Raw genomic sequence first — 12,312 nt, 5'->3', positions numbered from 1 at the left:
TGAATCTCCTGCCGGCCAGGTAATGCCTCCAGTGCCGCACCGCTTCAACGATTGCCTGGGCCTCCTTTTCAACGGACGAATGTCGAATTTCGGAGGCATGGAGGGTGCGGGAAAAGAATGCCACGGGTCTGCCTGCCTGGTTGAGCGTGGTGGCAAGGGCGACATCTGAAGAGTCGCTCTCTACTTGGAAGGGCAGTGTCTCGTCTACTGCGTGCATCCCGGCCTTGGCTATGTCAGAGTGAATACGAGCGAAGGCCTGTTGTGCCTCGGCCGTGAGGGGAAATTGTGTGGGCTGGATTAGTGGGCGGGCCTTGTCCGCGTATTGTGGGACCCTCTGGGCGTAGTAAGAAAAGAACCCCAGGCAGCCTTTGAGAGCCTTGGGGCAGCGGGGACGGGGAAGCTCCATGAGGAGGCACATGTGGTCGGGATCGGGCTCTAGTGGTCCGTTCTGGACTACGTACCTGAGGATGGCTAAGCGGCCGGGTCTAGGATGAGTAGGTTCTTTGGGGGCGAAGACAGGTGTGTCAGGTGTTCGGGGAGTCCAGCGAACCATGTCCATATGTTCTGGGCATGCCCGGCGCTGGAGGAGTTCTGGAAGGAGGTGGCGAGGACGGTGTCGAGGGTGGTAGGATCCAGGGTCAAACCAGGTTGGGGACTCGCAATTTTTGGGGTTAGGGTGGAGCCGGGAGTGCAGGATGCGAAAGAGGCCGGTGTGCTGGCCTTTGCGTCCCTAGTAGCCTGGCGGAGGATCTTGCTACAGTGGAAGGATATAAGACCCCCAAGCGTGGAGACCTGGATCAATGACATGGCGGGATTTTTCAAGTTGGAGAGGGTCAAATTTGCCCTGAGAGGATCGGTACAAGGGTTCTTTAGGCGGTGGCAACCTTTCCTCGACTTTCTGGCTCAGCGATAGGGTACTGGGTCAGCAGCAGCAGTAACCTGGGGGGAGGGGGGGGAAAAGCGGGGGTGGGGGTGGGGCGTTGACTTTGTTTATTTAAATTAAATTTTAATTTATTTTTAAATTCTCTTGTTGTTTACTGGGTTTGGGGGGGGGGGGGAGGTGGTGAGATACATGCGTTGATGCGGTCTCGGGGGTGTTACAGTTACTATAGTGTTTTATTGTTGCTTTTCATTGTTTGTTATATTTTCTGTAAAAAATGTCAATAAAAATTATATATATATAAAAAGAATGGCTAAGCGGTCTGTGGGGAACACGCACTTCTCCTTGTTATACGTGAGGTTAAGGAGAGATGCGGTGTGGAGAAATTTAACAAGGTTGGCGTCATGGCCCTGCTGGTCATGGCCGCAGATGGTGACATTGTCTAAATACGGAAACGTGGCCCGCAGTCCGTACCGGTCAACCATTCGGTCCATTTCTCGCTGAAAAAGCGAGACCCCGTTAGTGACGCCGAAGGGAACCCTAAGAAATTGATGCCGTCGACCGTCCGCCTTGAAGGCAGTGTAGGGACGGTCCGATTTACGGATGAGGAGCTGGTGGTAGGCGGATTTCAGGTCAATTGTCGAGAAGACCCGGTACTGTGTAATCTGATTGACCATATCAGATATGCGAGGGAGAGGGTATGCGTCGAGCTGCGCGTACCGGTTGATGATCTGGCTGTAGTCAGACCATCCTGTGTTTCTCCCCAGTTTTAACCACCACCACTTGGGCTCTCCAGGGACTGTTGCTGGCCTCGATAATACCCTCCCGAAGCAGCCGCTGGACTTCGGACCTGATGAAGGTCTTGTCCTGGGTGCTGTACCGTCTGCTCCTGGTGGCGACAGGCTTGCAATCTGCAGTCAGATTGGCAAAGAGTGAGGGAGGTAGGGGTCCGCCGAATTTGAGGGTGAGGCTCTGGAGGTTACATTGGAAGTCCAGGCCCAGTATAAGTGTCGCACAGAGGTTGGGGAGAACGTACAGGTGGAAACGGTTAAATTCAACGCCCTGTATGGTGAGTGTAACCAGACAGAAGCCCGGATCGGGACAGAGTGGGATCCGGAGGCCAGGGAGATCCGCTGGTTGGCTGGATGGACCGCGAGGGAGCAGCGCCTTACCGTGTCCGGATGGATGAAGCTGTCCGTGCTCCCGGAGTCGATGAGGCAGGAGGTCGCGTGGCCGTTGACAAGCACCGTCTTGGAAGTGGTGACCAGGTTGCAAGGACGGGACTGGTCGCGCGTCATTGAGGCGAGTAGCGGGCGATTGACCGAAGAGTCCGACGCGTCCGATGAATAGCGGCAGCGACCCGTGTCCCGTGGTCCAGTTCCGAGGGGTGGACAAAATGGCGGCGCTGGAATACCTGTGGAGAAGAAGATGGCAGCGCCCATGCAGCGGGGTTGCTTCTGCTGACCGCGGAAGTTGCAGCGGGGATCCCCAGGGTGCGCGGTGCAGCGAGCGGTGCAGGCATACTGCGCGGGGGCGGCTCCAGTCGGGGGGGGGGGGGGTCGGTTGCGGGGTCCACGAGGGGTAGGATGGGTGGGCCGCGCGGCTGGCGGGGTAGGATTGCACATTACGGGAAGCGGCCGTTATTGAGAGCGCTAAGGTCTTTGTTGCCGCAAGATCGAGAGTGGCCTTTTCCAGCAGTCATTGCCGGATGGGGTCCGATGCAATCCCCGTAACAAATGCATCCCACATGAGTAGATTTGAATGTTCCGTGGCCGAGATGGCCTGGCAGTCGCCGTCCCATACTAGAGGGATAAGGGCCCGCCAGAAGTCCTCAATCAACTCACCCGGTTGTTGAACACGAGTGGAGAGTACATGCCTCGCAAACAGAGTGTTCGTCGATTGTGCGTAATTTTCGTTGAGCAGTTCCATGGCCCGGGCGTAATTAGGCGCATCCTGGATCAGCGGGAACATGCTGGAGCTCAGTCTGGAGTAAAGGAGTTGTACCTTCTGAGCCTCTGATGGGTCAGGGTCCGCTGAGGAGATGCAGGCCTCGAATACAGCCAGCCAGTGGTTGAAGTCTTTCCTGGCATGTGGCGACTGCGGATCCAGCTGCAGGCGATCAGGCTTGATTCTGATGTCCATGGTTTTGGGAAAATCTCACTGTAATAAATTGTGGCGCTAACAATTTCACACAGAAGACTCGATGAGATAAAAGAGAGGCTTTATTACAGTGAGATGCTATTCCTCTGGCTGCAGCTGTAGAATGGCATCTCAGTGAAACTCATGCATATTATACTGCTCCTTGGGGGCGGAGCTAGCCGGCAGGGGCTTACCAGCAAACCTGTAATACAGGTACTGTCATACATCCCCTAATGCACGCATACTCATATATACAGTGGTAGAAATCTGGCCACTGTCTTTTTAACTAATTGTTAAAGCTAAATGAGCCAGTTTGTGGAATGTTATCGCCCACAGCCTAATTCACACTTAGGATCATGAGGTCAGCAACACGGCAACCAAAAGAATATCCAAAGCGAACGTGTGGTTCACTGTTCCTGCCAAAAGCCGCACCCCCCCCCCCCCCCCCCCCCGCCCCACTCCCCAGCCTGTGTGTATTGGGGAGGCATGGGTTGGTTACAATGGAAAATCCCATTGACAAGAGGTGGGAAGACAGTATCCCGCTGTCAGTAAACAGCAGACACAGTAAACTGCCAAGTGGACGTATTGTGTGAGGTTGAGGGCAGGGTGGAGAACAAGAGTTCAGGCCCGAGGGCGGGAGGAAAAATCTAAAATGGGAAATCACTAGAAATAAATGGCACCATTCTGATTTGCTGCACAGATATTCTCCGATTCATGCTTCAGTCCCAGCTTCAGTGGAAACTCGGAAGGGGCCCATCCAATGAGCCCTGCATTAAATAGCAACAATGCAAACTCAATAGAAAGGTTAAAAAATATTCAATAAACATCTTATAGCCCTTTGCGACTCAAAAAGGGACAGGCGGTTAATGAAAAGATAAACAGCTCGGAATGTTACACTTGTGGCCTATTTCCAGAAATGTTCAGTTCCTTGTTCTGTCCTGCATATAACCATGTGCTGGAAGTATAAACACAAACCTTTGGGTGGAATTGTCCCAAACTTTGTCAGTGTTAATTTCAGACTGTAAACCGACATGTATCGCTCCAGTTGCACAGCCGAGTTTTCACTCCAGGTTTTAATGGCCATTACCATGCCCATGGCCATGCCCATGGCTAGCGAACCCGCTAAATTGCGGCCTTAGAAGTTGGCTGGAAAGGTCCATCACTGGATAACTGGCACACAGCCAGCAAACAGCTGCATCTACACAAATGTGGTAACAGTTACTCAGGTGTCAACATGTTTAGATGTAGAAAGAGAATCTCTTGAGAGACTCGGGTACGTTATGCTGACTGTAAAAGAATGAGGAAAACACTTTCACATGATGACCAGTTTTGGTCACGAGAGTTCTGATAGAAAAAGGACACACTGACTAAAGTTCAAAGGAAGGCATCAAATGACTTACTTCAGTTGAAGCAATTGAGAAAGAAGGTCATGCTGTGTTAACTTGTGATAAAATCTGGAATACTCTCTTTAAATTATGTTGACGGTGGAACAATTGGAACATTGAAGCATGTGAGATTTTTGTTAGTAAGCATATCTATCTAAGGATATAGAGCTAATATGGATAAATTGAGTTTGTTTCAAATCATATATCATCTAATAGAATGGTAGAATAATTCTGAGAGGTTGAATGGCTTCCTGCTGTTCTTGTGCTCTGATTAATAGTGAACACAAAGATATTTGCAATCAAATATACCAAAATCAAAATGGGGTCAATAGGCTAATGTTGGGTAGTTCTGTGCAGTGCAACAGGAGATGTCAAGCTAAAATATAAATGCTACATTTTTCCAAGTTATCTGTTCTTGATCTACGTTCCCACAATTTACCTTCCAAACATAATCACACACGTTTATGTCACTGATATCTTGTCTCATTTTGTCCCTCAGTGTCCAGTATGCAGTCTCTATGTACAGAGAATGGATGCGGAGAAGCTGTGTATTCAGTGTTTGCCTTGCTCAGAGAAATCAAAGAAAACCTTTCAGTTCTGCTGGGAGTGTCAGAGGGAGTGGAAGAATACTGATGTGCAGAGTAACAACTGCGGTAACGAATCCTGCAGTCTGACAGCTCTGCTTCTGGGCTGTGGTACAACCGAAGACCAGGCTAGCCCAGTGTATGGCTGTCCTGAAGTCCGGGCCTGTCCCAACTGTGAGACATTAACACAGCATTGCACGACAGGCTGTCCATCTGTAACTTGTCCCAATTGCTGTTATCCATTTTGTTATCGGTGCCTTGAGTTAATTGGATATTGTACAGATTGCCAGATAGTCGGAAGACAAAAACTGACTGGCAAAAAGGCTGATAGTAAATGGAAGGCTCAACCTTCAATTCAAATGCTGAATGAATTATTAGATGATCGTCTAGAACAACAAATAAACCAACTGAGTATACATTTACGTGTAGCGGAACAGCAAAACCAGCAGCCTGAAAACTCGTGTGTAGTTTCCTAGGGCTGGATTCTCTGCCCTGCCGCGCCACATTTCTGTTTTACTCTGCCGGCGGGATGCTCTGTTAAGCCGGCTGGTCAATGGGGTTTCCCGTTGTAGGCCAGCCCCACGCCGTCCAGAAACCCCCTGGGCTGCCGGCAAAACGGAGCATCCTGCCAGTGGAGAATCCAGCCCCTAAACTTCATGTTTGGAAAATTCCTGTTGAATATCCTCCTTGATGCAAAGTAGAAACTTTATTTGATGTGACAGCTACATTGTTTGCTGCCTTCCATTTTTCAAATATTTTCTCCAGCTCTTGCTTAGATGCTTTTCCTGTGGATGCCAACAGCTTCCCCACATTCCCTCTCCTGAGTGGACATTCCTTGTGTATAGTCTTAGACAGCAAAGGGGAAGCAGCTCTGGACAAATGGTGAATTGGCAGCTGCCTCCTCATACTGCCTGAAGTGAAAATCACTTTGCTGTGGTTCAGTATCAAGGACCAACCTCTGGGCAGAGAACACAATAAGAAGATGGACAAGGCGGAGAGGTGCTGACCTCAATCCACCTATCACTGAGTACTCCAGAAAGAAAGTCCGTAGCCAGCTTTGTCCATGGGGATCTCAATAAAGCTGTTGGTGATAGGTTAGGCTTACTTAAGTGGCTTGGACCGTGGATCTAGGACATCAAGATATCATAAAACCTGCTAGATCTTTCTGATGTATTTGGTAAAGTTGATAGTCACATTCCAGGACTGAATAGACAGGCTGGGAGCTCCTGCTGAACTGCCTGGCTCTAACTGCTGGGACATCACTATTCAGTGCAATGTGATGGGTTTCCCTCAGATGATAGGTGATTTGAAACTAACTCAATTTTTCCAAGGCTCTTACACATATTATGGTGAGATGTCTTGTTCATGTTGTTTGTGAGGAATTTGACTTGACTGCTGTCCACCTTGTGGAAGGCTCCATATATCCTATAGTCCTCATGTCACTTCAGGTTCTTTGGCCAGTCACTGTAAATCTGTGTCCTCTGGCCATCGACCCTTCATATCGTGGGAAATAGTTTCTCTTGATGTACTCAATATTAATCATTCCCATCTCTAACACCTTCATTATGGTGAATTGGCAGCTGCCTCCTCACGCTGCCCATAGTGAAAATCACGGCACTTCGCTGTGTTCACTATCACGGACACGCCTCTGGACAGAGAACACAATAAGAAGATGGACTGGGAAAGAGACATAATTTTTCATATCTATTGGTCGTTACTTTAGGCTTCGATGCCTTTGATTGGGAAAGGGGAAATGAATTAGTGTTCCTACTTGGAATTGTAAACCAGGATCCAGTCAGCCTGAGTTAAGTGCTCCCCCGCATTATATAGGTAACATAACCCTTGGATTTTTAAAGCATAATTTCGATTTTTTTTGGAGTTATGTCAGTATGTTTCAGCTCAGGGCAGTCAGCCTGGCTGTACTGTGTTCTCAGGTTGAAGGTTTCTGTGGCAATTGTAATGTGGTAGTCCAAGGGGTTTGAAATAATTAGTCATTCATCATGTTCAGTAACAATCATTATAATCATTGTACAAATATGTATTGGGATTTGTTATTAAGAATGCAGCTTTGTGTGGACGCTGTTGATCTAATATAATTATCGAAGATGCAGTTGTCCATTGCTTTTTACTCCTGTTTGTGTTTTTGATGAAAAATCGAGACTTCGGCCGTCAGTTTCAATTCCACAACCAGTACTTCAGTTCAGAGAGCTGTCCGCATAACTCTGCTGACCAGCAATGGAGCTTGTTCTGTTATGGGGTTGAGGTATCTTTCACGAATTAAGAAGTAACTTTTTGTTTTACAGTATATGTTTAGATAGAAATCGTTTTATTTGATGTAACTGCAAAAATAATGTAAGATTCACAATTCATTCCCCCTGCCTGAATGAAATAAAGTTACCAGTTAATCTGACAAGACCGCACCTACAGTTTGCGTTTTGAAGAATGGAGAAGAATGTTCTGTTTCTTTATCATGATGCCTGGGTCTTGCAGTTGTTTACCTACATACCAGACAGAAAATGAAGAAAGTTGTAGCGCAGGAAACTCTAGGCCTGCTTGTGTGGTGGGCAAGTCACAATAAACCTGAGAATATTACGAGTGTTTTGTCACAGATGCTGTTATCCCCAAAGTTGTCCATGAGCGATGTATTTGTAAGTGAGTGTGTATAGTTTACCCTTGGAGTGAGTCATTCAATTCAAAAATAACTCAGCATTATTTCTATTTAAAAGGGGAAAGGTGAGTTCATTTCACAATATTGCACAGACTTCAGGGAAGACCTGGGGCGGAATTCTCCCCCCCCCCCCGCACCCCCCCCCCCCCCCCCCCCCGCCCACCCCCCCCCCCCCCCCCCCCCCCGCCGGGTGGGAGAATCACTGGGGCGCCATGCCATTCCGGCACCCGCACGCGATTCTCCCACCCCCCCCAAACCAGCGCGGCGAGAATCACGGCTGGCCATTCGGAGAATCGCCGCTCGCCGTTTGCAAAAGGCGACCGGCGATTCTCGGGCTTGGATTGGCCGAGCGGCCGCCCCAACACGACAGGTTCCCGCTGGCGCCGTCCACACCTGGTCGCTGCCGGCGGGAACTGCGCGGGAACGCTGGAGGGGGCGGCCTGTGGGGGAGGGGTGTTCCTGCACCAGGGGGGGCCTCCGATGGGGTCTAGCCCGCGTCTGGAGCCCACCAATCGGCGGGCCGACCTCTCTGAAGGAGGACCTCCTTTCCTCCGCCGCCTTGCAAGATCCGTCCGCCATCTTCTTGTGGGGCGGCCTCGGGAAGGACGGCAACGGCGCATGCGCCGGTGACTTCATTTACCCGACGCCGGCTGCGTAGTTTACGCAGCGCCGCTTTTTACGCAGCGCCAAGGCCCAGCACGCGTAAAAGACGCGACGCCGCTCCTAGCCCCCCCCCCCCCCCCCCCCCCCCCCCCGGGGTGGGAGAATAGGGGGCTGGGAGCGGGCTCTGACGCCGGAGTGAAACACTCCGGTTTTCACTCCGGCGTCGGGACTTTGTCTCCCAGCAGTGGGTGCTACTGTCAGCAGCATACAAGTATGTTTTGGAACATCGCTACGGGCCTGCGATCCCGGACGCTGATGCGTTGAGCTGCCTCCCTCCCCCCACCAGGCTGCTTGCACTGGTGTCGGCTGACAAAGTGATAACCACCCTCCATTTTATGGATTCCTTGCCGGTCACGTGTTCAAAGATCCACGGCTGGACTCGGACAGATGCGCAGTTGTCCCGGATAAGGCACATAATCCAGTATGGGGCTCAACACCGTGCCTTGAATAGCCAATTCCCTATTTGAAGGGATTTGAAGGCGTACACTAACAAGATACTCGTGTCATCCTGTGGGGAACACAGATTGTAGTTCCCGAGCGCCTGCTTGCCCCACTCCTGCAGGACCTCCGCAATGGACACCCAGAGGTGTCAAAGATAAAGATGCCAGCCCGCGGCTACGTATGGTGGCCAGGCATTGATGCAGCTGTAGAGAAAGTGGCCCAACGTTGTGCTCAGTGCCGGGGCTGGCGCCTCCACAGAGATGTTGCAGGACCTTTCCAGGGAGCAATGTTCCTTATCATCATAGTCACCCACTCAAAGTGGATGGAGGTCCAGAAAATGCAAGGCATGACATCTTGAGCTGCCATTGATCGGATTGTACAAAGAACAAAGAACAAAGAAAAGCGCAGCACAGGAACAGGCCCTTCGGCCCTCCAAGCCCGTGCCGACCATGCTGCCTGTCTAAATTAAAATCTTCTACACTTCCTGGGTCCGTATCCCTCTATTCCCATCCTATTCATGTATTTGTCAAGATGCCCCTTAAATGTCACTATCGTCCCTGCTTCCACCACCACCTCTGGCAGTGAGTTCCTCTGTGTAAAAAAACTTGCCTAGTACATCTCCTTTAAACCTTGCCCCTCGCACCTTAAAGCTATGCTCCCTAGTAATTGTCCCCTCTACCCTGGGAAAAAGCCTCTGACTATCCACTCTGTCTATGCCCCTCATAATTTTGTAGACTTCTATCAGGTCACCCCTCAACCCCCGTCGTTCCAGTGAGAACAAACCGAGTTTATTCAACCGCTCCTCATAGCTAATGCCCTCCATTCCAGGTAACATCCTGGTAAATCTCTTCAGCACTCTCTCTAAAGCCTCCACATCCTTCTGGTAGTGTGGCGACCAGAATTGAACACTATTCTCCAAGTATGGCCTAACTAAGGTTCTATACAGCTGCAACTTTACTTGCCAATTCTTATATTCAATGCCCCGGCCAATGAAGGCAAGCATGTCGTATGCCTTCTTGACTACCTTCTCCACCTGTGTTGCCTCTTTCAGTGACCTGTGGACCTGTACACCTAGATCTCTCTGACTATTAATACTCTTGAGGGTTCTACCATTCATTGTATATTCCCTACCTGCATTAGACCTTCCAACATGCATTACCTCACATTTGTCCGGATTAAACTCCATCTGCCATCTCTCCGCCCATGTCTCCAAACGATGTAAATCCTGCTGTATCCTCTGACAGTTCTCATCACTATCCACAATTCCACCAACCTTTGTGTCGTCTGCAAACTTACTAATCAGACCAGTTACATTTTCCTCCAAATCATTTATATATACTATGAACAGCAAAGGTCCCAGCACTGATCCCTGTGGAACACAACCCGTCACAGCCCTCCAATCAGAAAAGCAACCTTCCATTGCTACTATCTGCTTTCTATGACCTAGCCAGTTCTGTATCCATCTTGCCACCTCAAACCTGATCCCGTGTGACTTCACCTTTTGTACCAGTCTGTCATGAGGAACCTTGTCAAAGGCCTTATTGAAGTCCACAGAGACAACATCTACTGCCCTACCTGCATCAATCATCTTTGTGACCTCTTCGAAAAACTCTATCAAGTTAGTGAGACACAACCTCCCCTTCACAAAATCATGCTGCCTCTCGCTAATATGTCCATTTGCTTCCAAATGGGAGTAGATCCTGTCTCAAAGAATTCTCTCCAGTAATTTCCCTACCACTGACGTAAGGCTCACCGGCCTGTAGTTCCCTGGATTATCCTTGCTACCCTTCTTAAACAAAGGAACAACATTGGCTATTCTCCAGTCCTCCGGGACATCACCTGAAGACAGTGAGGATCCAAAGATTTCTGTCAAGGCCTCAGCAATTTCCTCTCTATCCTCCTTCAGTATTCTGGGGTAGATCCCATCAGGCCCTGGGGACTTATCTATCTTAATATTTTTCAAGACGGCCAACACCTCGTCTTTTTGGATCTCAGTGTGACCCAGGCTATCTACACACCCTTCTCCAGAATAAACATCCACCAATTTCTTCTCTTTGGTGAATACTGATGCAAAGTATTCATTTAGTACCTTGCCCATTTCCTCTGGCTCCACACATAGATTCCTTTGCCTATCCTTCAGTGGCCCAACTCTTTCCCTGGCTACCCTCTTGCTTTTTATGTATGTGTAAAAAGCCTTGGGATTTTCCTTAACCCTATTTGTCAATGAAGTTTCATGACCCCTTTTAGCCGTCCTGACTCCTTGCTTAGGTTCCTTCCTACTTTCCTTATATTCCACACAGGCTTCGTCTGTTCCCAGCCTTCTAGCCCTGACCGATGCCTCCTTTTTCTTTTTGACGAGGCCTACAATATCTCTCGTTTTCCAAGGTTCCCGAAATTTGCCGTATTTATCCTTCTTCCGCACAGGAACATGCCGGTCCTGAATTCTTTTCAACTGACATTTGAAAGCCTCCCACATGTCAGATGTTGATTTACCCTCAAACATCTGCCCCCAATCTAGGTTCTTCAGTTGCCGCCTAATATTGTTATAATTAGCCTTCCCCCAATTTGGCACATTCACCCTCGGACCACTCTAAGTCCACCAGCACTTTAAAACTTACTGAATTGTGGTCACTGTTCCCAAAATGCTCCCCTACTGAAACTTCTACCACCTGGCTGGGCTCGTTCCCCAATATCAGGTCCAGTACAGTGCCTTCCCTAGTTGGACTATCTCCATGTTGTTTTAAGAAGCCTTCCTGGATGCCCCTTACAAACTCTGCCCTGTCCAAGATTTAGTTATAATTAACTATGTGGCCCTGACACTAGATGATTTTTACTGTAAAATTAAATGCTCAATAGCGATCACTGCCCTCAGGTTTAGTTACTCCACTATCTAGTTAATTAGATTTGTTTTGCAATGTTATTTTTTTTTCAACTGCCAACCTGCAAAGGACCATGGGAATTGTGGTCAATTTGGGACACAGCCTCTGTGTATTGCGCAAAGAAACCAGACTTGGCTGAAACTTGTATCCATTTAGAGTCGATCACCATTTCCCCCAGGACAATAGAGTTTGAATCAAGGAGTTACAGCAGTAGCAGACTAATAGACGCCACTCCCCCCCCCCCCCCCCCACCTTATTTGGAAAGGCCTACGTGCCTGGGACAATGATAGCTGGGACCTGCCCAGCTATCGAGGTATCCGCCCCCTAATTGGCTGAGATCGATGAGGGTGATCGAAAGCCCTATCGATCCTTTGGACCTGGAGTAAGGACCGTCCAAAAGGGCGCGAAAGAGACGAAGGATAAAAAGCCCTGCGCACTAGAGATCGATCTCTTTTGGGACCGGCCTGTGTGCGACCAACTGCAGCAGAACAACCAAGTTCAAAGTGACCGGATTCATGGGCGTCGAGGCAGCTGTGGGAGTTTGCGACCTGTGCAGACAGTGCTGCCGGTGCCTTTCTTTTTGGGATGAGTGGCGGCTGCTTTTGACTTAAATTGGGAAAGAGAACAAACCACAAGAGTAAGTTTCATATCAGCCAAATAACCGATTTTCGGA

The 12,312-nt window shown here is 49.3% G+C and overlaps 1 protein-coding gene across 2 annotated transcripts in view; it reads left to right on the top strand.

Annotated features, from left to right (window-relative positions):
- Nucleotides 1-12,312, top strand: part of LOC119971422 (probable E3 ubiquitin-protein ligase RNF144A-A) — a 37,775-nt gene that overhangs the window by 18,882 nt on the left and 6,581 nt on the right. Inside the window, exon 4 of one of the 2 annotated variants that reach the window (XM_038806913.1) lies at nt 4,904-7,408. The exons of the other annotated variant lie outside the window; for it this stretch is intronic. Coding sequence (XP_038662841.1) covers nt 4,904-5,464 — 561 coding nt within the window. The 3' untranslated portion in view covers nt 5,465-7,408. Of the gene's footprint in view, nt 1-4,903; nt 7,409-12,312 lie in introns of those variants that run through there. 2 annotated transcript variants of the gene reach the window in all.

The sequence above is a fragment of the Scyliorhinus canicula genome, chromosome 9, assembly GCF_902713615.1.
Source record: "Scyliorhinus canicula chromosome 9, sScyCan1.1, whole genome shotgun sequence".
Classification (NCBI taxonomy): Eukaryota; Metazoa; Chordata; class Chondrichthyes; order Carcharhiniformes; family Scyliorhinidae; genus Scyliorhinus; species Scyliorhinus canicula.
This window is presented reverse-complemented; position numbering and strand designations above follow the sequence as displayed.